This window comes from Muntiacus reevesi, chromosome 11 (genome assembly GCF_963930625.1).
Source record: "Muntiacus reevesi chromosome 11, mMunRee1.1, whole genome shotgun sequence".
Taxonomy (NCBI): Eukaryota; Metazoa; Chordata; class Mammalia; order Artiodactyla; family Cervidae; genus Muntiacus; species Muntiacus reevesi.
The window spans coordinates 32,450,560-32,476,163 of NC_089259.1; the positions used below are offsets into that span (position 1 = coordinate 32,450,560).

Here is a 25,604-nt window from a genome sequence, read left to right on the forward strand (position 1 = left end):
GCGGTTCCCATGTGTCTCCCCGCTAATAATCTCTCTTACGGCCAGAAGTATACTTTGTCATCCACTTTATTTCAGCAGCATGAGCATTTGAATACGAAAGGCTCTCTGCCTCCTGCTGCTGAATTATCGCTGGCTTAGGGCGGAATCAGGCACTTTCTTCTCTAACTTGGCCAGCCATCTGAGTCCTTAGAAACTGGAGTCAGGGAAACAGGCAGACATACACACACTTATCAAGGCATAAAATAAGTGCTTTGATAAGTATTAGAACGCAAGGACAGCTGCATATGAAATGTCAGAGGCTTACAAGCCTATAAACCTATCCAGTGAACTGCCTTGAAATATTTAGATGTTTATTATCATCATTTAAACACGGAATCTGACTTTTTTGCAACTCCATAGACTAATAACCCACCCAGCTCCTCTGTCCATGGGATTCTCTAGGCAAGAATACTGGAGTGGGTTGCCATTTCCTTCTCCAGGGGATCTTCCTGACCCAGGGATCAAGCCTGCATCTCCTGCATCTCCTATATGGGCAGGGAGGTTCTTTACCACTGTGCCACCTGGAAAGCCCTGGCTGTTTATTGCTGTCTGATAGAAGATACTTATATGACGCCTAAAAGAACACCAAATTCTTGTCTGGATCAAGCCCTGTGACACTAAAGTCTCAGAACTTTCCAGATTTGGGCATCAGAACCCGGCGCTGCTTTCCAGGGATGGGCCTCACAGATGACCCTTTGACCTGCGTGCGATCATCTCCACAAGTTCAAGCACTAAATCAATCACAGCAGATCATGATGCAGTTATGATGCAACCACAAGAAGAGTGCTATAGACAGGCGTTCGTGAGAGTTTAAAAAATAAGTCATAATACAGTATGAGAAGTATGACCCCATTTCTTACAAAAACACTAATATTAAGTACTCAGATTTTTGGGGGCTCCCTTTATGTCAGGCTCTCATTAGTTAAGACTCCCCCCAGTAAGGAAAGTCCTACTCATGCTCCCACCTCATGGATGGGAGTGGGGGGTTTCCCAGAAGGGGTGCACCTTAACTAAAGAGACATGGCTTATATCAGAACCAGGATATTCCCAGAACAGTCTTTAAATTAACTAATTAATTGATTCTATAGTGCTTTACAATTTTTGAAAGTTTCACACACATAATTTTATATAATCCCATAATAATCCTTTTTTTAAAGTTCTCTATCCCTATATTGCCCCCTCTTCTCTCTCCACTGGTAACACTAGTTTATTCTGTTTTATCTGCGAGTCTATTTCTTTTCTGTTTAACTCACTAGTTTGTTGTATTTTTCAGATACCACATATTAGTGATATCTTACAGTATCCTGTCTCTCTGACTTACTTCACTTAACATAGTGCCTGCCAAGTCCATCCACCTTGCAGCAAACAGTAAAATTTCATTCTTTTTCATGGCTTAGTAGTATTCCATTATGTCTGTATACACACACACACACACACACACACACACACACACACACAACATCTTTTTTATCCATCCCTCTGTTGATGGATACTTAGGTTGCTTCCATACCTTTGCTATTTTAAGTAGTACTGCTATGAACACTGAAGAGCATATATCTTTTGAATTAGTGTTTTTGTTTTTTTCATATGTATACCCTGGAGCAGAAGTGCTGGGGCATAAGGTATGAGACCTACACCATTCAATTCCAGAGCCAGACTTCCTATTATTATACTGTGGGCCTTTCTGGCAGCTTATCTGACATGTACACAGAAGGATGCATGAAGAATTACATACCATAGTTAAACCAACTATGTGATGGTTTCTATAGAACACTGGCCATTGAAAAGAAAATCAGGCAGCAGCTCATAAGCTGCACGCACAGCCTCACACTAAGGGTGTGCCAGGGGCCCCCTCAGCCCCACACGAGCGTGTGCCAGGGGCCCACACGGCCCCACACGAGTGTGTGCCAGGGGCCCACGGGCAGCCAGAGGGGCAGCGGGAGTCAGGGCTCCCCTCACAGCCTCAGCTCCCTCTTCTGGGAACCGTGGAAGCCAGAACACAGGTTCAGGGAGGTAAAAAATCCTCGTTTCTCCATAACATTTACACATTTAACTTCTCCATCCATATTTATATACAAAGACAACTAATTAAAAATTAAATCAAAATCAACAGGCACACATACAAGAATATACACATGAACTTAATTACAAAACAGAAATAGACCCACAGACATAGAGAACACACTTATGGTTGCCAAAGCAGGAGGTGGAGGAGAGAGACAACGTTGAAGGTTGGGGTTAACCGATACACACTACTGTATATAAAATAGATAAACGGCAGGCCCTACAATATAGCACAGGGAAATATACACAATATCTTATAATAATTATAATGGGGAAAGAATCTGAAAAAGAATAGGTATTATATATGTATGCCTGAATCTCTCTGCTGCACACCCAAAACTAACACGTTGTAAATCAACTACACTTCAATTAAAAACAAAAACCAATACAAAGAACAGTATTGATTTTACTCAGTAAAGAACTCAATAAAGGGTATTGGCAATAAGGTTTCAACCCACTAATGAACTCATGCACATTTGGGAGGAGGGGCCCCTTCGTCTCCCTTTCAGCCCCTCCGTCTGTCTTTCAGACGTGTCTTGAACAAGCAAAGCAAAGAGCTGTGGAGAAAAACAAAGCAGAAGGTCAGCCCCTCCTCAACCTTGAGGGCTCCAGCTGGACAAAGCTCTGACCCGAAGGCAGGCGGGGACAGGAGAGGGGTGGAACCGGAGTCTCCCGCATTGAGGCTGATTCTTTACCATCTGAGCCACCAGGGAAGCCCCAATTCACAAATTAGAATCTCTTTAAAACTGTTAACAGGGATTCTCTTTTTGTGTGGGGGTGGAATGATAAGGTGTTTTCAGTTCTCATAACTCCGTAATGATTTGATTTTCATGCAGAAAGTAGCTGTAGCAATCAGGAAAACAACACAGACACACATCTAGAGAGAGTCCTTGGGATGTGTACTTGGTCTCAGTAGGGTGGGGGGGAGCCCCTGCTATTTGGGGGGCTGCGCCTCTCAATGTGATCTGCGTTGGGACCATGTTAGCTGCAGAAAGAGCTGGGCATCCCAAGGTTTTCATTTGGCACAGAAGGGCACCTCCCACCCGGTGCCCCCAGCATCAGGGATCAAAGCATGTGACATCCAGGGGAGGGTCTCAAGCTCAGCATCCCCGTCAAAGGTCCCTGCGGCCACAACTGCAAAATCACTCTTGGATGCAGGCAGCTTGGATTGCACAGGTCTCATATACAGGTTAACACACAACAGAAAGGGGAAGGAAAAGCAGGCAGAAGAAGACAAGCAAACAAAGGGAAAGAGGCGGGGGTCTGTGAACTGGCAGCACACCTCCAAAATGCTGCTCTCCCGGCCAGGCTGACGCAGCAGAATGGGGGTATTCTCCTACACTGGAGACAGACACACATGGGCCACTTGCCAGTCAAGTTACTCTGGGAACTCTCTGACCCTCAGCCGCTTCATCTGTAAGAGGGGATAATCACTCAGCCCTACAGGGTTATTCTGAGAAATAAACTGGAAAACATATAAAGCCTCCAAACTAGAAATCAAGCACTAGCATCCGGCCAAAGAAGGGATACCAATGGCTTTTATTATTCTGGATGCTCTACAGCCCACGTTTTCCTGATTGCAGTATAATAAAGTCTCGCTGGGGAACAAAGTGATCTGCAGACCCCAGTTTTTTAGGTGACTTCAAACATCACTTTGAAGTACTTTAGCCACTTGATGCAAAGAGCTGACTCACTGGAAAAGACCCTGATGCTAGGAAAGATTGAGGGCAAAAGGAGAAGAGGGCGACAGAGGATGAGATGGTTGGATGGCATCACCGATTCAATGGACATGAGTTTGAGCAAACTCCAGGAGATGGTGAAGGACAGGGAAGCCTGGCGAGCTGTAGTCCATGGGGTTGCAAAGAGTCAGACACGACTGAGAGACCGAACAATAACAACAAAAGCATCGCTTTTCATCTAAAACATTTTTACTGAATAAAAATCTGTCTAAAATGAGTCTCAACTACTTGCTTTTGAAAATGGGTACACAAAATAGAATTTCACCTTTCCGGGCTGAATCTACTGTTGCACTGTGCTGTCGTACAAAGAACCAGGCAGCCCTGGGGCTGCAGGCGCTGCTGCTGGGTTAACACCCTTGCCGGCCGGTCAGCTGTTCTCCCTCCCTCCTGCCGGGCATCACTGTCCACAGCCACTCATTTCCTCTCCCCATTCCCGAGAAACTGGATAAACGATCCGACTTGAAAGAATACACACGGGGGTGTTGACAGTCCCATCTTCTCTTGAGAAAGAACATGTACTTTAGTGTCAGAGAAATCTTTGTGCTTCTTTTTGATTCCTGGCTGTATTCTGGAGTTCATATCCTACATGAGGACTGTTTTGGCCAAAGAGTTTTTGCCATATTATCGCTGTGTGTCATTTACATGGCATTAGATTTTGTAGAAAGAGAATTTCATGATTTTTTTTTTTTTGGCTCATTCTACACTGGACCAAATCACATATAGAAAGAAAAAAGTGGTGCTCCAGCTGTATCATAGGTTTCCTTAATAACTGGAGATTGGCTCACTACTTCTGACTGGAGTTTACATGTTTTACTGGCAGCAATAGAAATTTTCTTTGGGGTAGCACTGGGTGAGGGGTTGAGGTAAGGCTTTGTACCATTAGTATCATAAAACAGTGCCAAAATGCACAGAGCAGGAACCATGAGTCATACTTGTACAGAGACTGATTATTTGGGTGAATTTTACTCAAATAGCTCAGCTGATAAAGAATCCGCCTGCAATGCAGGAGACCCTGGTTCAATTCCTGGGTTGGGAAGATCCACTGAAGGGATAGGCTACCCACTCCAGTACTCTTGGGCTTCCCTTGTGGCACAGCTGGTAACGAATCCACCTGCAATGCAGGAGACCTGGGTTTGGTCCCTGGGTTGGGAAGATCCCCTGGAGATGGGAAAGGCAACCCACTCCAGTATTCTGGCCTGGAGAATTCCATGGACTATATAGTCCATGGGGTCGCAAAGAGTCAGACACAACTGAGCGACCTGCGCTTTCAGTCAGAAACAGACTCACAGACATAGAGAATGGATGCCAAGATGGAGGGGGGTAGGGGAGGGTTGGGCTGAGAGTTTGGGGTTAGTAGATGCAAACTGTTACATACAGGATGGATAAACAACAAGGTCCTACTGTACAGCTCAGGGATCTATATCCAGTATCCTGTGATAAACCATAATAGGAAGGAATATGAAAAATAATGTATATATCTCATATAACTGAATCACTTTGCTACACAGCAGAAATTACCACAACATTGTAAATCAACAATACTTCAATAAAATTTTTAAAAGTATATATTTTCTCTAAAGTATCTGCCATTTTTAAAACAATACTATTCTAATACTATTTTTAAACTTTTAAGAATAACATCACAGTTTGCAGTTCATGCCAGCTTAAGTGTATGAAGTGACCATTTCATGCACTGAATTAACTAGATATCTTGAATTAACTAGAAATTCAGAGCAATTATTTCCAAAGAATTATTGTACAGCGTCCAAGGCAGCAACCACTTTTAGAGCTGATCTGTCATATTTCTAAAGCACTGTAAACATACAGATGCCATAATTATTTGAAACCCAGGCTATAAAGTAAACAGCACATAAATATTAAATTATATCCCAATATAAATGTCTACTTTGATGTTTTTATTTCATTCAGTAAAACAAAGTGGTTAAAATGCCTTGAAATCGTCCCTCTTAAGTTCAATAAACAACCCATCCTTCATTTGTAACTTCCTACCCCCCACCCCCAGACAAACACTAGAGCCAGGTTTGAGAAAACCTTAGGGACATACCCTTCTTGTGCGTGTGCATGTGTGTACAACTTGAGTGCATCTGCTGTCTCAGGGCATGGTGGGAGTGTTCAGGATACAGGTCTCACCACTGCATCCCAAGGGCAACCTCTCTGCACTGGGTGAAATGCACTGGTGAGGACCACGTGATGCACTTGGGCATCTAACCAAAATAGCATCTGATCCTTTGGGTTTTCCCGCATGACTCTGGCGTAGTAGGGGGTGATTTCTCTGGTAGAGTGCTTTCTTCGAGTACAGAAGCAAGAAGTATGGATGGGTCTCTGGAGAGGAGGCAGGGAGCAGGCTGCCCGCGGGGGATCTGTTTCATCTTACCTTTGACAGACCCTCCACTTGACCAAACCGGACAAGCTTTCCTGAGCCAGTTGCTCGACTATGCCCTGTTCTTGGGTCTGGTCTTGAAGAGCCCAGTTGTCTCCCATTGTCCACACATGCTTATTCTCCGTATCTGACCAGCTCTCCTCACCCTCCTCCCACCCTCCCCACCCACTGGTGATGTCTGATCGTCTGCCCACCTTCAGCAGGAATCCCCCCGTCTGTTTAGCTGGGATGCCCCTTCCCCTGATGCTTCCTCTTCGGGAGTTCCCCCCTGATTCCCATCCTGCTCCTGGGCACTCGCCCCCCATGTGTCCACCTGGATTTGAAACTGAACCCAGTTGTAGGCCAAAGTCTCTGCTGCAAATGCTCCTGAATAGAAGTTCTTCTTACTGCTTTAACCTCTGTCCCCATGTCCCAGGCGGCCCTGAGCTCTCCCTCTGACCCTTCTATTAGAAGGAGTGTGTGTGTGTGTGTGTGTGTGTGTGTCTGGCATGGTGTGGTGTGAGAGAGAAGAGTGAGTCAGTCACCAGCCTGGGCTATAGAATTAGTGACATGTTTTAGCTCAGTTGGTAAAGAATCCGCCTGCAATAAAGGAGACCCCGGTTCGGTTCCTGGGTTGGGAAGATCCGCTGGAGACGGGATAGGCTACTCACCCCAGTATTCTTGGGCTTCCCTTGTGGCTCAGCTGGTAAAGAATCTGCCCACAATCCGGGAGACCTGGGTTCGATCCCTGGGTTAGGAAGATCCCCTGAAAATGGGAAAGGCTACCCACTCCAGTATTCTGGCCTGGAGAATTCCATGGACTGTATAGTCCAGGGGGTTACGAAGAGTCGGACACAGCTGAGTGACTTTCCCGTCATTTTCACTTTTGTTTATGGAGGACCATCTCTCATTAATATCCATGCTAGAAATGCATGGAGGCTTCAAGACAACACTATGGCTTTTATTTTTTAACTTATGCCATGCCGGAGACATGGGTTCAATCCCTGAGTTGGATAGACCCCCCCGGAGAAGGGCATGGCAACCCACTCCAGTATTCTTGCCTGGAGAATCCCATGGGCAGAGGAGCCCAGTGGACTACAGTGCTCCTCAGCTATGAATTCCCATTTCTCCAGGATGTATTCAGAGACACCGCCTCCCCCTGTAAAATCCCACCACAGCACACCCTACACCTGCTGCAAAGGTTCTGAGTCATCCCTGTTCCACCATCCTTGACAAGAGACACTGAGTAACTTTTCTTTAGCAGTAGTTAAGCCAGTGTGTAATAAAGAACTGCCTACTGTTTAAGATATTGTGCATTTTCCTAAAGTGTATTATTACTACCACTACTACTACTACTGGTGCTATTATTTAACTTCAGGGAGTAAGCCTGTAAAGGCCATGACAATATTTCCTGGTCAACAAGGCCAAGCCTTCCTCCTGGGAGGGCGGGGATGCGCAGAGCGGCTGCCTCATCTCGGTTCCGAGGCAGCAGGGGGCTGGACCGAGCCGGCGGCCGTGGCTCTGTCATTCTGCCCAATATTTTAAAGCCACAATTGGTGGCTTTCCAGTAGCAAAATGACTCAAAGTAAACAGTCCTCAGATCCCCTTCTCTCCTCCCTCCCTCTGCAAACCCAGAACCGAACAAAAACACAAGTGGATCCCACCTATATGCTGCGGTAGCAGGCCCCCACTCCCAACAGGGGAGATCCTCCCAGACCACGAAATGTCCCGGAGACACACTCTGGGCGCTCGAGTCGAGACCACTATTTATTTGTGCGGCCAGTGACTATTAACTTGGGTTCTTTGAACTTTAAAAGCTCAACTTGGACAGAGAAGAAGTTATTTATAGAGAAAATCTAGGGCACAGAAATGGGAATGACAAATTAGATTCATGTGGCCAGTGTTTAGAAATCAGCTTTTTCATTTCCTTTAATAAAACAACACCAAAGACGCATCCCCCCTCCCCAAACTTTTGGTTTGTGAAAACCCGCAGTTGAATTTTTCTAAAGAAAAATGACAAGCTAGAGCTTGTTAATATCTGCCAAACATCACTGGGCTCGATTAGGTATAATTAAACACAAATAAAGTGAGCAACGGTGTAATTAAATGGCAGAAATGAATCGTTTTATGCTTGAAAATTACACTAAATTTTGTGTAACTTTGTTCATAAGGATGAAAACAATTTTCCAAAGAGGGAGACGTCTTTAAAAATAGGAAGCCCCGCATAGACTCGCATAAACTTTTGTTGTTTACAAGAGTTGATTTTTTCACATTAACTAAAGTCATCCCAATAATTGCTTAGCAAAGCTTACTTTGAAAACCATGCCAGAGACTTGAAGTCTGTTTCCAGAGGCTCATGCAAAAACTAGTTTCCTGATTTACTGCTGAGAGGCGACCGTGTTAAAAGCTCACTGTTGGCATCAATACTCGGTGCGGGGGAGGGGCTGGGCAAACGCGAGATGGTGAGAATCCAAGTCTAACATGGTCACTTCGGGAAAACAAAAATATCATCTCCCACACATCCCAATGCTGTTTGCTCTCATGAGCCCCCGGGACGCCACCTGACACTCACGCACGCGGTCCTGGTCATAACACCGGCGGCGCTGCTCACAGAGCCACGGAAACCACACGTGGTATTTTCTGCCTCAGAAATAGGAAAAAGACATTATTCATTATCTTTATCATAGACTCTCAAAAACTAAAACCTAAACCATGCAGTGGGGGAGAGAGTAAATATGGCTCAAGGGAATAAAACCCTCAAAACAGACTCTGAATGGCTCCATGACTTACCACATTATTTTCCAAAAGATTCAGGAAAACTACTTAAGCTGAGTTACTAAAAAGTCTTTTTTTTCTTTTGAAGATTTCTCTTTTGTTCCCCATTTAAATTTCTCCTTAACTGAGTTTTTAATTTTAAATAATAAAGAGTGTGAGCTAACATTCGCATGGATCATATATTGCCGATCAAATGTGCTGTGTTGTGCTTCGTCACTCAATCCTGTCTGACTCTTTGCAACCCCATGGACTGTAGCCCCCCAGGCTCCTTTGTCCATGGGATTCTCCAGGCAAGCATACTGGAGTGGGCTGCCATACCCTCCTCCAGGGAATCTTCCCAACCCAGAGATTGAACCCAGGTCTCCCACATTGCAAGCAGATTCTTTACCCTCTGAGCCACCTCAGAAGCTGATCAAATACATTTGTCTAATTAAAATAATTAAATTTTGCATACAGGTTAATTATGTATCAGTACACATTATGTAGAATATTGACTACATATACTATAAATGTAATACACACAGTATATGTATTTACATTATCAATGAGCTGTGCTGTGCTAAGGCTCTCAGTTGTGTCCGACTCTTTTGTGACCTCATGGACCATAGCCCGCCAGGCTTCTCTGTCCTTAGGATTCTCCAGGCAAGAATACTGGAGTGGGTTGCCATTTCCTTCCCCAGAGGATCTTCCTGACCCAGGGATTGAACCTGGGTCTCCTGCATTGGCAGGCAGATTCTTTACCACTAGCACCACCTGGGAAGTCTCTTATACATGAGCTACATAATATCAATTATGTAATGCTAATATAATACATATTTACACATACAAATATATATGTGTACTTATGTGTTTGTTTACCTTAACATATCAGAGATTACAGTGACCCATTGATAATAACAACTGTCATGGTTCCATTAATGCTACATGAGTACTGAAATGTATTAATTTGTTGTTACAACCATGAAAAGACTAGTACTGGCTTGGCCAAAAATCTTGTTTTGGAAAAGCCAGAACCAACTTTTTGGCCAACCCAATACCATATCATTGTAAGTAACAAAATGAATATGAAATTTTCTTAAAAAAGGGCCTAAATGAGAGAGATGGTGCGTGGGGCTCTCGGGCGGGGTGGGAGCGAGGCGGTTAACCTGGGAACCAAACGGGCTGCTGAGCTGTCCCTCCGCATAGAAAGCCCGGCCAGGCGCGCTGTGCCGGGGCGGCAACGGGCAGAGGGCGACCCCACCCTCCCCACGCCGTCACTCACGAACAGCGGTGGTGGACACGCCGGCTAATCTCTGTGCCTCTGCTTCCCCATCTGTGAACAGCAGCAGCTAGCCTCCCCTCTTCAGACCTACGCTGTGAACATTTCTGATGGCACACATTGAGATCACACAGAGGCCGGCTCGTGACATCAGCCCCCACCGTCCATTCTCGTTGCACGATCCGTATGACAGAGTCACAGGGACAGACGTTTTGAGAGAGAGGCCTTATTTTTTATGACACACCCTGCAGATGCACATAACAGAAAGCATACACACGAAGTCTCAAAACAAGTACTCGTTTAAAAAGTGGCCAAAGATGGAAAGAGTGTCCATCTCAGTGAGCCACAAGGATCTCATGGAACCTGGGGCTGTGGGGAAGACGCCTTACACTCTCACGCCTGGGAGGAAGTGAAAAGCGGTGGAAACCACGACCAACTCAGCTGAGCAGAGGGCATAGCGCCCCCGGTGAGTGCTCCCCATGGCTGGCAACAAGCCCCACCGTGCTTCCTAAGGGTAGAGACCCAACCGCGGCGGAGGAAGCCAGACACCTTGCGAAAAGGCAGGGCTGAAAGCTCTCCAAAGAAAATAATAATTAGGAGTAATAAAACCACAGATGGAAATTTTAAGTATACCTGCTCACCAAAAGAATTTCCAAGCTTAAGTTTTAAGATACAGATGCATGTTTGCAATTCAAAGAACTGCATGACCCAGACTTTGTTATTTTAGAGAGACATGATAGTAGAAAATAGAAGTTTTAAATTACCTTTGGTACAGCAAAATATATTACATAGTAATGTTAGAAGAAAGATTATTTGAAAGCTCTATGTTTGGTGAAAATGCTCCTTTTAAAATTCTTAACATGAAGAAAACTTTGATTGTGGGTATCGATAATTTGATCCAGCTTTTCTACTTTTTCATAACTAATCTAAAAGTATTTATTGTGCTTTCAAAATATCAAACACCACAAATAACCAAACTGGTAAGCCTCAGTTAAAAAAGCAAAGATGCTTGTACTCATCTGCTTCCCTCCAAATGAACAGATTCCCCTCTAAATGATGTATTTAATATTCCAAGCAGAAAGCAATTAGATTATTTATAAATGTTGATATCTAACAATTCAACAAAAACTTAGTGAAAAAAATTTTTTACCTCACTTTGAAAAACTTGGAAGTGAGTCAATAACCAATTGAACATACTTGTTGACTTAACTGATTTATCTGATTTTAATATACCCAGAACTCTTCTTTCCTCTGAAAGATGTATGTTCTTGCTAAAAATTTAATAAAATCAGCCTGGAAGGAGAAAACTACAAATTCACGGGTAGGCAGTTTGGAGACTTCTAGTTCCAAAGTAATGGCTTATATTAAAAACAAACAAACAAACAAAAAAAACCCTCATATCCCTTGCCTTGATTAATTAACAGGGAAATAAAAATATTTTTTCACTTCCATTGGTATGTTTGAATCCTTTGCCTTTCTTATATTTTACAGTTTAGAGTCTGAGCAAGGCTCACTTGATAATTTTATTTACTAAGAGCTAAAACCAAACTAAAAGGCTTGGCAAACATATTATTAGTAACACACCGATCACACATTCATTAACTTTTATACTATTAGATTTAACTGTCACCTTTCTTTCCAAGTGGCTCAGACAGTAAAGAATCTGCCTGCAATGTGGGAGACCTCGGTTCAAACCTGGGTTGGCAAGATACCCTGGAGGAGGGCATGGCAATACACCAGTATTATTGCCTGGAGAATCCCCAGGACAGAGGAGCCTGGCGGGCTGCAGTCCACGGGATCACAAAGAGTCAGACAGGACTGAGCGCCTAAGCACCGTGTTCACTGTGTACTAGCACTTACTTTCCAAAACTTATTTGAGGTTGACCGATCTGTTCACTCCTCTAGCAAAGACACACCAAGTGTTTGTTAAATGGAGCTGGGCAGGCTGTGTAGACCGCGAGGGTGAAAGCTGACCGGCTGCCGGCCTGCAGGGTGGACATACCAGGGCATGCAGAAACACCCTCAGCATATGTAAAGTTCTGCTTCCGAGTGGGTCTTCAGTTCAGTTCACTTCAGTTGCTCAGTCGTATCCAACTCTTTGCGACCCCATGGGCTGCAGCACATCATGCTTCCCTGTCCATCACCAATTTCCACAGCTTACTCAAACTCATGTCCATCGTGATGCCATTCAACCATCTCATCCTCTGTCATCCCCTTCTCCTCCCACCTTCGATCTTTCCTAGCATCAGGATCTTTTCCAATGAGTCAGTTCTTCACATCAGGTGGCCAAAATATTGGAGTTTCAGCTTCAGCATCAATCCTTCCAATGAATATTCAGAACTGATATCCTTCAGGATGGACTGGTTGGATCTCCTTGCAGTTCAAGGGACTCTCAAGAGTCTTCTCCATCACCACAGTTCAAAAGCATCAATTCTTTGGTGCTCAGCTTTCTTTATAGTCCAACTCTCACATCCATACATGACTACTGGAAAAACCATAGCTTTGACTAGAGGGGCCTTTGTTGGCAAAGTAATATCTCTGCTTTTTAATATGCTGTCTAGGTTGGTTATAACTTTCCTTCCAAGGAGCAAGCGTCTTCTAATTTCATGGCTGCAGTCACCACCTGAACTGATTTTGAAGCTCCCCAAAATAAAGTCTCTCACTGTTTCCCCATCTATTTGCCATGAAGTGATTGGACTAGATGCCATGATTTTAGTTTTCTGAATGTTGAGCTTTAAGCCAACTTTTTCACTCTCCTCTTTCACTTTCATCAAGAGGCCCTTTAGTTCTTCTTCCTTTTCTGCCATAAGGGTGGTGTCATCTGCATATCTGAGGTTATTGATATTTCTCCAGGCAATCTTGATTCCAGCTTGTGCTTCATCCAGTGCAGCGTTTCCATGATGTACTCTACATATACGTTAAACAAGCAGGGTGACAATATACAGTCTTGACCTACTCCTTTCCCAATTTGGAACCAGTCTGTTGTTCCATGTTCAGTTCTCACTGTTGCTTCTTGACCTGCATACAGATTTCTCAGGAGGCAGGTCAGGTGGTCTGGTATTCCCATCACTTGAAAAATTTTCCACAGTTTGTTGTGGTCCACACAGTCAGAGGCTTTGCCATAGTCAATAAAGCAGAAGAAGATGTTTTTCTGGAACTCTTGCTTTTTTGATGATCCCATGGATGTTGTCAATTTGACCCCTGGTTCCTCTGCCTTTTCTAAATCCAGCTTGAACATCTGGAAGTTCATGGTTCATATACTGTTGAAGCCTGGCTTGGAGAATTTTGAGCATTCCTTTGCTAGTGTGTGAGATGAGTGCAATTGTGCGGTAGTTTGAGCATTCTTTGGCATTGCCTTTCTTTGGGATTGGAATGAAAACTGACTTTCTCCAGTCCTGTGGCCACTGCTGAGTTTTCCAAATTTGCTGGCATATTGAGTGCAGCACTGTAACAGCATCATCTTTTAGGATTTGAAATAGTTCAACTGGAATTCCATCACCTCCACTAGCTTTGTTCATACTGATGCTTCCTAAGGTCCACTTGACTTCGCATTCCAGGATGTCTGGCTCTAGGCGAGTGATCACACCATCGTGGTTTTCTGGGTCATGAAGATCCTTTTTGTATAGTTCTTCTGTGTATTCTTGCCACCTCTTAATATCTTCTGCTTCTGTTAGGTCCATATTATTGTGCCCATCAAATATTGCATCAAATATTCCCTTGGTATCTCTAATTTTCTTGATGAGATCTCTAGTCTTTCCCATTCTACTGTTTTCCTCTATTTCTTTGCATTGATCACTGAGGAAGGCTTTCTTATCTCTCCTTGCTATTCCAGAACTCTGCATCCAAATGGGTATATCTTTCCTCTTCTCCTTTGCCTTTAGCTTCTCTTCTTTTCTCAGCTATTTATAAGGCCTCCTCAGACAACCATTTTGTCTTTTCCATTTCTTTTTCTTGGGGATGGTCTTGATCACTGCTCCTGTACAATGTCATGAACTTCTGTCCATAGTTCTTCAGGCACTCTGTTTATCAGATCTAATCCCATGAATCTATTTCTCACTTCCACTATATAATCATAAGGGATTTGATTTAGGTCATACCTAAATGGTCTGGTGGTTTTCCCTACTTTCTTCAATTTAAGTCTGAATTTAGCAATAAGGAGTTCATGATCTTAGCCATAGTCAGCTTCCGGTCTTATTTTTGCTGACTATATAGAGCTTCTCCATATTTGGCTGCAAAGAATATAATCAATCTGATTTTGGTATCGACCATCTGGTGATGTCCATGTGTAGTGTCTTCTCTTGTGTTGTTGGAAGAGGGTGTTTGCTATGACCAGTGCATTCTCTTGACCTGGTTTATTTTGTATCCAAGACCAAATTTGCCTGTTACTCCAGGTATCTCTTGACGTCCTAGTTTTGCATTCCAGTCCCCTATAATGAAAAGGTCATCTTTTTTGTGTGTTATTTCTAGAAGGTCTTGTAGGTCTTCATAGAACTGTTCAACTTCAACTTCTTCAGCATTACTGGTTGGGCATAAACTTGGATAACTGTGATACTGAATGGTTTGCCTGGGAAATGAACAGAGATCATTCTGTCGTTTTTGAGATTGCATCCAAGTACTGCATTTCAGACTCTTTTGTTGACTATGATGGCTACTCCGTTTCTTTTAAGGGATTCTTGCCTATAGCAGTAGAGTGGGTCTCCAAGATCTAATATTTCAGGGTCATTATTACCTTTACTTTTACTCTTTTTCCCTCAATTTGTCCTGGACATTTTTAAAATGAGGAAATGGATCATAAATACTAATAAAAAGAGTATGCATAGGAGAGTTATTCATTGCTTCCTTTTTTTGCTGTTAATGAAATAAAGTTGGACAGCTATTGCAACAATCAGGGAAAATTACTCCCTAACGAAAAATACGTCTTCTAGCTATCCATGGGAAATTATGAAATATGGAAACTACTATCAGTTAACCTCAGAAGATGAGTTTTTTAAAAAAATATTGGAGCTGATAGAAACTTCATCTTCATTCTCTAGATAAATGATGAAGGTTAGTGAATGGTTTCTTAGAAATGACAACTCATCTCTTCAAATCTGTGAGTTCTCATTCAGATTTAAGCAAGATTTGGAAAAAGAAGAACTCTGAGGGGTAGAAACACTGCTATTTTCCTCCCAGGCATGATCTCTTTCTTAACTTTGTCAATAGATCTCAGATATGCAGTCTGCCATTATAAAGGACCTTTTTACAACAGACAGGGATTAAAAAAAACATCAGTCAGGGTGCTCCAGTTAACTTGACTCAGCAGAGTTCAAAACTCAGCCAGTTTCTGCCCAGACTGACGGCCCAGGAGACTGAACGCCATCGCATATTAAACACAACATCCAGATAGGCCATCCACCAGGAATTACTTGTGGAATGCATAATTCTTTGTTTCCTGATGTTTGCAGATCATCGATCAAAAATCTATGAATGACAAGACTCAACTTCAGAGAACAGTAGACTGTAGGGGAAAAGACTTCTCTTTGAAAAGTCACTTAAAGAGACATTTTTTGTTCTTTTCTCACAGGAAGATCTTGGTGCACTATTTAGAACAAGATACATCAATTGTGCACAACTGCTAACATCTTTGAAAGGTCAGTCAATAAAGCAAGAGGGTGCACAGCTTCCAAGGTTCTCCGGAAAGAGAAGGGCCCCAGAACACCCAAGATGCTGCGTCCACCCTCTTAGAACACGGCTGCCTCACAAGCAGCCCTGAAGATGAGTCTATTTAAGATGTTCCTGAAAGGAGCTTATATTCAGCATGCTACTGCTAAGTCTCTTCAGTCATGTCTGACTCTGTGTGACCCGTTGGACTGTAGCACCCCAGGCTCCTCTGTCCCCAGGATTCTCCAGGCACGAACACTGGAGTGGGTTGCCATGCCCTCCTCCAGGAGATCTTCCCGACCCAGGGATCAAACCTGCATCTTTTAGGTCTTTAGCATTGACAGGTGGGTTCTTTACCACTAGCACCACCTTGGAAGTCCATACTCAGCACTGGAAAAATAATAATCACACTGGCATTGTCGAAAGAGTGTTCAAAATTCTGGCTTGGAAAAACAACTGCTCCCTTGGAGCCTGGTTACTTAAGACACTTCTGTACTCTGTTCCTTGACTAGCAATGGTAACCTTCATCTTAAGAAAAAGAAGGCCCAGTAAATAGGAGCATTAACATATTCTGCTATCAATGCTTTATTTTTAAATCATTAGTAGAATGTTGATTCTTTTTAATTAATGCAAATAAACCTTAATGATTCTTTTTTTTTTTTTTTTTAAGGAGATTGTTTCAGGGCTTCCCTGGTGGCTCAGTGGTAAAAAATTCGTCTGCCAATGCAGGAAGCAAGGATTCGATCCCTGATCCAGGAAGATCCAACGTGGTACAGAGCAACAAAGCCACAACTATTGAGCCCAAGTTCTAGATCCCGGGAGCCACAATTACTGAGCCCACGTGCCATGACTACTGAAGCCTGTACGCCTACAGTTCGTGCTCTACAACAAGAAAAGCCATCACAGTTGAAAGCCCACACTCTCTGACTAGAGAGTAGCCCCTACTCTCCGCACCTAGAGAAAAGCCCATGCAGGAACAAAGACTCAGCACACACAAAAATCAATAAATAAAATTATTGTGTGCTTTCAATTATTCTATTGTAGTTGATTTACAAGGTTATGTTAATTTCTGCTGTGCCACAGACTGATTCAGTTATACATATGTATACATTCTCTTTCATGTTCCCTTTCATTATGGTTTATCACAGAATATTGAATATAGTTCCCTGTGCTACACAGTGAGATCTTATTGTTTAAGGATTCTATTCTCTTAGTAAAATATGGTAAACATTTAAGTATACAGAACTATGACATTTATTGAGTTATGGTTACCAGAATCGACTTCTGTCCCAGTGAGACAAGTGAATCGAATGTATTGAGGAGGGAATTGTGCAACACTTGGCTAAAGGAGGAAATCATCACCAGTCATCAATTGAAAGAATTCAGCTGATAAGAATGCACTTAAAAAAACACAGACGTGGGACTTCCCTGGTGATCCAGTGGTTGAGAATCCATCTTGCAATTCAGGGGACCCATGTTCGATCCCTGGTCAGGAAACTAAGATCCCACTTGCTGCAGAGCAACTGAATCTGTGCACCACAACTACAGAGTTTTCACACTGCAGCAAAAGATCCCACATGCCACAACCAAGACCTGAGGCAGCCAAGCAAATAAGCAAATAAATGTAAATAAAACACAGGCGTATAACCGTCCCATGCACCCCACAGTTACCTTGGACAACTCCATGCCTGGCCCACACTGCTTGCACAGAACACAGCTTCCTGACTGGTCCCTGAATTCCTGCTGTCCACAGTCTCCTGTCTCACAAATCACTCCACATGCCTGAAAAAAAAAACAACATTTCACAAAACGTTATCTTAAGGTGAGGTAATTCTGTTTTTCACAAGAAGGGAACAGTATCTTCAGTATTATCGACATAACCACTGAAGATAAACATTAATTCAGAGTGAGGCCAATTTAGTTTCCACTTTAGGAAGGAAAACCACTTTCTGGAAAAGTCAGAGAAACAATTCAAGCCTGAGTCCTATCTCTGCTTCTGAATGAGAACTCCCCTTTTCTGGAATCAATTGCCATCTTCTTCCTACACATTTGTGAACCCAAAGTAAAAACTGCTAGAAGCTGTTCTCTTTTCTAAGTGAGAAGATGACTTAAAGAACAGTTATGCAGAGACCCAGGGTACTTCTTCAACTGGAAAAATTCTGAATTTAAAAATCATATTTTAAAATTTTTAATATAAACATATTCAGCTATAATGAATTGAAAAATAAATAAATGGAATATGTAGACTGGCCTCAAGAACTCTGCCATTATCTTTTAGACATATCCAACACCCAACTCAGATGCAGAAGTTTCCACCTTTTCAGTTGAATTACATTTACTTAAGAGTCCATCATTCAAAAAATTCTGACAATATTGAGATCAGTAAAATTCCTGATAATTATGATGATGACAAAAATGGCCAAATACTCTACTTTTCAAAGTAAAAGTGTTACTTTCCTATTGATTGCCATTTTGCCACTTAAATGGAACCTAACAATATCCTTTTTCTAAAAATTGAAGTATTGCTGATTTTCAATGTTGTGCTAATTTCTGCTGTATAGCAAAGTGACTCAATCATACATACATAATTACACATATATATGTATGCATAAATGTTAAGTCATTTCAGGTGTGTCTGACTCTTTGCAACCCCATTAACTGTTAGCCCTCCAAGCTCCTCTGTCCATGGGATTCTCTAGGCAAGAAAACTGAAGTGGGTTGCCATGCCCTCCTCCAGAAAATCTTCCCAACCTAGGGATAGAACTCACATCTCTTACGTCACTATATATGTATATACTTTATTTTTTAATATTCTTTTCCTTTATGGTATATCACAGGATATGAACATAGTTCTCTGTGCTATACAGTAGGACTTTTTTTTTAATCCATCCTATATGTAACAGTTTGCATCTGCGAACCCTAACCTCCCATTCCATCCCTCCCCCTTGGCATCCACAAGTCTGTTCTCTACGTCCTTACAATATACTTTGGGTTCACATGACAGGTCTTAAATGGAAGGACTATCTACTTTGCAAAAACAAAGGTTGTAAGTTATTTTCAAGATACAGACTTTATTTCTTATTTTACCTAAAAACAGTTAAGTTTATATGGGCTCATCTTACAAAAAGTATGTATACCTGCTTCTTAATAGCTGGTGTTTCATTAAAAAGTGTTGGAATTAATAGAATCTCAGACTGGTGACAACATTCAGTTCAAATTCTCATGCCAAGCAAGGGCCCCCTCAGTAATATTCCTGATGCTAATTCTGTTGCCCTAAATGAAAACTGAGAGCGTCAGGAGGCACGGGCGGAATAGAGACTGGAGTGTGTAATGCTCTTTACACGGAGGTGCATAGAACGGGCTTTAGTGATGACAGCATGGGCAGTTATTCAGTACAAACTGCCTCCACTCAAAGCAAATATCTACAGTGATGTCATCCAACCTCCTTAAATAAAATCCCAGCCTTATCCTCTAGAGCAAGCAGGAGGGAGAATTCAAGGTGGGGTTCAAGATAATAATGGGGGGCTAAAGGTCTAGTAATCACCTCCAGCCTCTCTTAACCACACTTGACAACCAATCTTAGAGGAAAGTGTTAGTCGCTCAGTTGTGTCCTAATCTTTGTGACTCCATGGGCAGCCCACCAGGCTCCTCTGGCCATGGGATTCTCCAGGCAAGAATACTGGAGTGGGTTGTCATTCCCTCTTCCAGGGGAATCTTCCTGACCCAGGGATTGAACCTGGGTCTCCTGCATTACAGGCAGATTCTTAACCTTCTGAGCCACCAGGGATTGGTTTCATTTGAGGGACAGAGCATATTCCTTCCACCACAAAGACACTGCATTTGCTTTGAGAAAGAAATGCCACAGCCTCTCTTGTGGACCATTTCTTCCAACATTTAACAACCTCAACTTAAGGAAGGGTTGTTTTCCTCACATCTACCTGCATCCCAGACTCCAATCTGATCCCACTCCCCCTCACACTGTCTTCCAAGAAGACCTCAGGAACTGTCTTTGGTGTCACTAATCCTTTTTATATTTGTAGATCATGACGGCATCTCCAGACCGAATGTTTCAGTAATTCTTTTGAACACATTCAAAGATCTTTTGTGTGAAAGCTTTCAAAGGTTACAATTCTCTATCTGTCTTAGATGCTTTTTGGAGTCAAAATGGATATAAATAATCATATAAAACAATAGCATTTAAGAATCAACTCCAAATTCTACATGGACTGTGAAGTCATGGGCTCCAAGCTAGAATCTAAACCTTGTTAGCGTCTAGGCTGTGCTGTGAGAGGCACCTGCCTGTAAGCCCATGAAGCATCATTATTTTGGGGCTACAAGTAATGCCATGACTTGATGATCTCATCAAGATTGGAATAAATAAGTGCAATTATTGCCACAAAAGTCAAGACCCAACAATAGCCTCTGACTTATTAATTAAATGCAACAATGATAAAAGGAATTTGAAAGAAAATTTTGAAGATATGGGGTTAAAAATGGAAATTAGATTGGGTACTAGTTCTATGAATTTTTCCTCTACATTCTTATGAAAGTAAAGAGTTGACTTACCAAACAGGCTAGTAAAACTACAACCGTTAAAGATTTCTGTTGCCTGAGTAGCACCTTTGAAGCCATTGCTCTTAGTAAATGTATTTCTGGTTGAAGAGCTCTAAAAGGGAAGAAGATACAGTTAAAGTTAATATCAGTAGTGACTGTGCTTTGTATTTACTATGCAGTGCTACCATTTACTATATACACTAGCAAAACATAATGCTATTTAGTATGTTAGTAAAACAAAATATCATTTATGTTTTAAAAAGGACTCATCTTTTTCAAAGATACCAGAGATAAATACTAAATAATTCTTTAATAATTTAGGTTATGAGAACTGAAGCTTTGTCAACCTACACAGTATATACAAAATACCTACTGGCTCTGAATTCCTAGGCTACACATGCCTTTATTTTCTTTCTGTCCAAATCTCTACAGTGTCAACTTCACCCAGCAGAAAATTACATTCAAGCTCACAGAAACTTCCCATTTATATGGGTTTAATCATATAGGATGATATCAATGATAAAATAACAACACATGCTAAGCATACAATGCCAGGTACTATTCTTAGCAGAACTCATTTCATTTTCACAACTACCCTAGAAGGTAGACCCTGTCATTATTCCCATTTTAGAGATGGGAAAACTGAGGCTCATTAAGGGCTGAGTCACTTGCCTTGGGTCACACTGGTGGTAAGAGGCAGAGCTGGATGCCAACCCCGGTGGGTGGCTCCAGTGTCCCCATGACAGACACCATGAAATCAACCTGCTCCATTTAATAAAAACTGCATATATGTACCATAGCTTTCTTATCCATTCATCTGCTGATGGGCATCTAGGTTGCTTCCATGTCCTGGCTATTGTAAACAGTGCTGCAATGAACACTGGGGTACACATGTCTCTTTCAGATCTGGTTTCCTCAGTGTGTATGCCCAGGAGTGGGATTGCTGGGTCATATGGCAGTTCTATTTCCAGTTTTTTAAGGAATCTCCACACTGTTCTCCATAGTGGCTGTACTAGTTTGCATTCCCACCAACAGTGTAAGAGGGTTCCCTTTTCTCCACACCCTCTCCAGCACTTATTGCTTGTAGACTTTTGGATAGCAGCCATCCTGACTGGTGTGTAGTGGTATCTCACTGTGGTTTTGATTTGCATTTCTCTGATAATGAGTGATGTTGAGCATCTTTTCATTAGCTGGTTTGTTAGCCATCTATATTTCTTCTTTGGAGAAGTGTCTGTTTAGTTCTTTGGCCCACTTTTTTATTGGGTCATTTATTTTTCTGGAATTGAGCTGCAGGAGTTGCTTGTATATTTTTTAGATTAATCCTTTGTCTGTTTCTTTGTTTGCTATTATTTTCTCCCATTCTGAAGGCCAAAAGCTATGGTACACATACACAATGGAATTATTACTCAGCCATTAAGAATAATACATTTGAATCAGTTCTAATGAGATGGATGAAACTGGAGTCCATTATACAGAGTGAAATAAGCCAGAAAGATAAACACCAATACAGTATACTAATGCATACATATGGAATTTAAAAAGATGGTAACGATAACCCTATATGCAGGACAGAAAAAGAGACACAGATGTACAGAACAGACTTTGGGACTCTCTGGGAGAAGGCGAGGGTGGGATGATCTGAGAGAATAGCATTGAAACATGTATATTATCAAGTGTGAAACAGATTGCCAGCCCAGGCTGGATGCATGAGACAAATGCTCAGGGCTGGTGCACTGGGAAGACCCAGAGGGATGGGATGGGGAGGGAGGTGGGAAGGGGAATCGGGATGGGGAACACATGTAACTCCATGGCTGATTCACGTCAATGTATGGCAAAAACCACTACAATATTGTAAAGTAATTAGCTTCCAACTAATAAAAATAAATGGAAAAAAAAAAAAAAAACAAACCCGTGTGCTTGTGTCTCAGATCTTGAGCTTCACTAACAAGCAGGAACAACTAACATCTGGCATTTGTGAACTCTTCCCCAAACCAGCACAGCGCAAATTATCTACTAGCAGAAAAATGAGCATTTATTTTAAAAAAAAAAACCTAAAAATCATTTACAAGTGATGAATTGGAGGTACTACCCTGACACTTCAAGAAGAACAAACAAACTAAGCCTCTTTCTCTTTCCAAGGAATGATATAAAATGTAGAGACAAGTGTGTTTTGTTTTGTTTTTACAGACTCATGCAATGTCAAGAGAAGAGATTTATTTGAACATTTTTAAAAAGTAAAGACTCATCTGTTCGCTCCACCAATCAGGCAGATGAACACTGGTTCAGTTTCTAACAAGACCTCAGAGCAGATAGCCTGACTATCTGGAAAGAAACCAGAGCAAAAATCAAACAGCTCAAGAAAAACAGCAACAGTAACAACAAAGGAAGCAGGCTGAGCTGAGCAGGCTGCTGTCCCAACAGTGGACCAAACAGCCAGCCGGGGGCACCCCACCCCCGCCAGGAGAATGTCCAGGTGGTCATCCCAGCTGCCAGCGCAAGTCCAAACACCAGGGCAACAAAAAGTCATTTTTAAACTTGGTTGAGTGAATAACCCATTTTGAGTTAATTCAAACAGCTCTTTTTTTTTCTTTTCCAGCTTCTTGATCATAGCTTTCCCCCGCCCCCCTTGCATATCTCAAAATCATCCAGCAATTACCCAACCATGCAACCTGCTGCTGTGTAGACACAGGATAGGGGTCAGAAGATAACATCACATTCCCTGAATGGTGTGCTTCAGGCTGTCTCTTTCCCAGCAGGGCCCTAAATTTTTTTTAAGGTAAAAAGCACAAAACCTATGTGGAATTGAACTAACACAGAAAAGAGGTTATAAACACCAAAGTATATACATAGAACATGAAGAATAAAGAGATTGCTAGAGTCTGTGCATCGTTGTTGTTATTGTTCAGTGCCCAAGTGGTGTCTGGCTCTTTGCAACCCCATGGACGGAAGCACACCAAGCTTCCCTGTCCTTGACTATCTCCCAGAGTTTGCTCAAACTCATGTCCATTGAGTCAGTGATGCCATCCAACCATCTCATCCTCTGTCATCCCCTTCTTCTAGAGTCTGTGAATAATCAGTCTATAGTTGAGCATCTAGTTAGGGCAGATAACTTTACTGGGACATGGTGCTAATTACTGTGAAAAGGCAGACAAAACATGCAGCATCTTCTTGTAAAGATGACTGATGACACACACCTCAAGCTAGAAGTCAAGGCAATACGATTCTGACTTCACAAGACACACCCATTTTATGTACGAAAATAAATATGCCATAATAATATCAATGGTTTAGGTTTATACTGTGGCAATCTGGGGGGATTATTTACCCTGTTTATCCTGAACATTCTTTGTAGTATAAATATTTCATTAATAATGAAACAAATACATGTATCGTGCTTTGGGGGACAAAAATGTAAGTAACATGGTCCTTCTTAAAAGTTTATAAATTAAAAAAGGTGATGAGATAAAAACCATACATATACTACCCAAAAAGGAGAACACTGAACAAAGTACTATGATTTTTGCATCACAAAAAATTTTTTACATGATAGGGTAGACAAAAATTAATGAAACTAGACTCAATGTGCTGACTTGTATTGGGTTAGCCAAAAAGTTCGGGCTTCCCGTGTGGCTCAGCGGGTAAAGAATTTGCTTGCAATGTGGGAGATCTGGGTTCAATCTCTGGATTGCAAAGATCCCCTGGTGAAGGGAAAGGCTACCCACTCCAGTATTCTGGCCTGGAGAATTCCATGGCCTATACAGTCCATGGGGTCACATAGAGTCGGACATGACTGAGCAACTTTCACTTTCACTTTTTTCTTTCGGCCAACGAGTTCATTTAGGTTTTCCTGTAAGGTGTTATGAGAACTTTCTGGCCAGCCCAAAATATTATCTTCCCAACATACACGCTAAACTGAGTAGTTTAAATGGGAAATACAAAAGGAGCACTGCTACGCCTACACTTCCAGGGGCACAGTGGGTTGAAGCCTGCAAATTATCTTCTAAACTCCTCGGCCAGACACCTATGCCCTTTTCATCTGCCCTCTGGCCTAGAGTCTCATCACTGGTCCCTGCCCTCACTGCCCGCCCAGCTCAGCCACACCCTGACACCCGCTCTTCTGCTGGACGCCCGTGATCTTGCTCCTCTGGGTCTGGAGAGCCTTTCTCCTTCTGAGTCCCTCCAAGAGCCAGCTCAGCGACCACTCTGCTGAATGCTGTCCACAGCGGCTCCCGGTGGCCCCACAGCCCTTTTCACGCTCACGGACATGGTCCTTCACAGCAGGGGCCACATCCGGGACTTCGTTCCTAGTGTCAGGCACACCAGGGTGCTCAGTGAACGTGTGCAGAATTAAATGGATGAAGCAGCATAAAACAATGAAAAACACTTCCTGGAAAACACCTGAGATTTGGTTGCGGATAACAGATCTAATTCTTCTGTGGTGCACAGGGTAAACATTTTCTGTTTCAGACAAATATACGTATATGAAATCTTACTACCTGCTCAAGGCATTCAGTACATTAGATTGCACGCTCAGTCACTTCATATGTGTCCGACTCTTTGTGACACCATGGACTATGGCCCACCAGGCTCCTCTGTCCATGGGATTCTCCTGGCAAGAATACTGGAGAGGGTTGCCAGGGGATCTTCCTGACCCAGGGACGGAACCCGAGTCCCCTGCATCTCCTGCACTGCAGGCAGATTCTTTACCCGCTGAGCCATCAGAGAAGCCCACATTAGATCAGCAGACAGGATTAAATGACATAGTGACATATTTTTAAATATCTTAATTCACTTAAAAAATGCAAGTGGTCATTCACAGATTTCTTAAACTGGGAACTGGGGGCTGAAATGTGCCATGAACTATGTCACTTCTCTTTGCTGTGGCTTCTCTTTTAACCTGGCTTTTTACACCAAGAGGCTGAGAAGTAGTTTAGGCTTGGGCAGACTATCTAGGGAGTGGCTATGGTGATATAAAGGTCAAGTTCAAACAGTCTTCTGCAGGTAAACCCAGATATACCCATTTGAATGCAGAGTTCCAAAGAATAGCAAGGAGAGATAGGAAAGCCTTCCTCAGAGATCAATGCCAACAAATAGAGGAAAACAATAGAATGGGAGAAACTAGAGATCTCTTCAAGAAAATTAGAGATACCAAGGG

The 25,604-nt window shown here is 42.4% G+C and overlaps 1 protein-coding gene across 3 annotated transcripts in view; it reads right to left on the reverse strand.

Annotated features, from left to right (window-relative positions):
* Positions 1-25,604, reverse strand: part of TNFRSF19 (TNF receptor superfamily member 19) — a 91,275-nt gene that overhangs the window by 48,260 nt on the left and 17,411 nt on the right. For all 3 annotated transcript variants that reach the window (XM_065902169.1, XM_065902170.1, XM_065902171.1), the window contains exons 2-3: positions 20,462-20,561; positions 17,567-17,677 (exon numbers count right to left, since the gene is read on the reverse strand). In XM_065902169.1, the coding sequence (XP_065758241.1) occupies positions 17,567-17,677; positions 20,462-20,527 (177 nt within the window). In that variant the 5' untranslated portion in view covers positions 20,528-20,561. The remainder of the gene's footprint in view (positions 1-17,566; positions 17,678-20,461; positions 20,562-25,604) is intronic.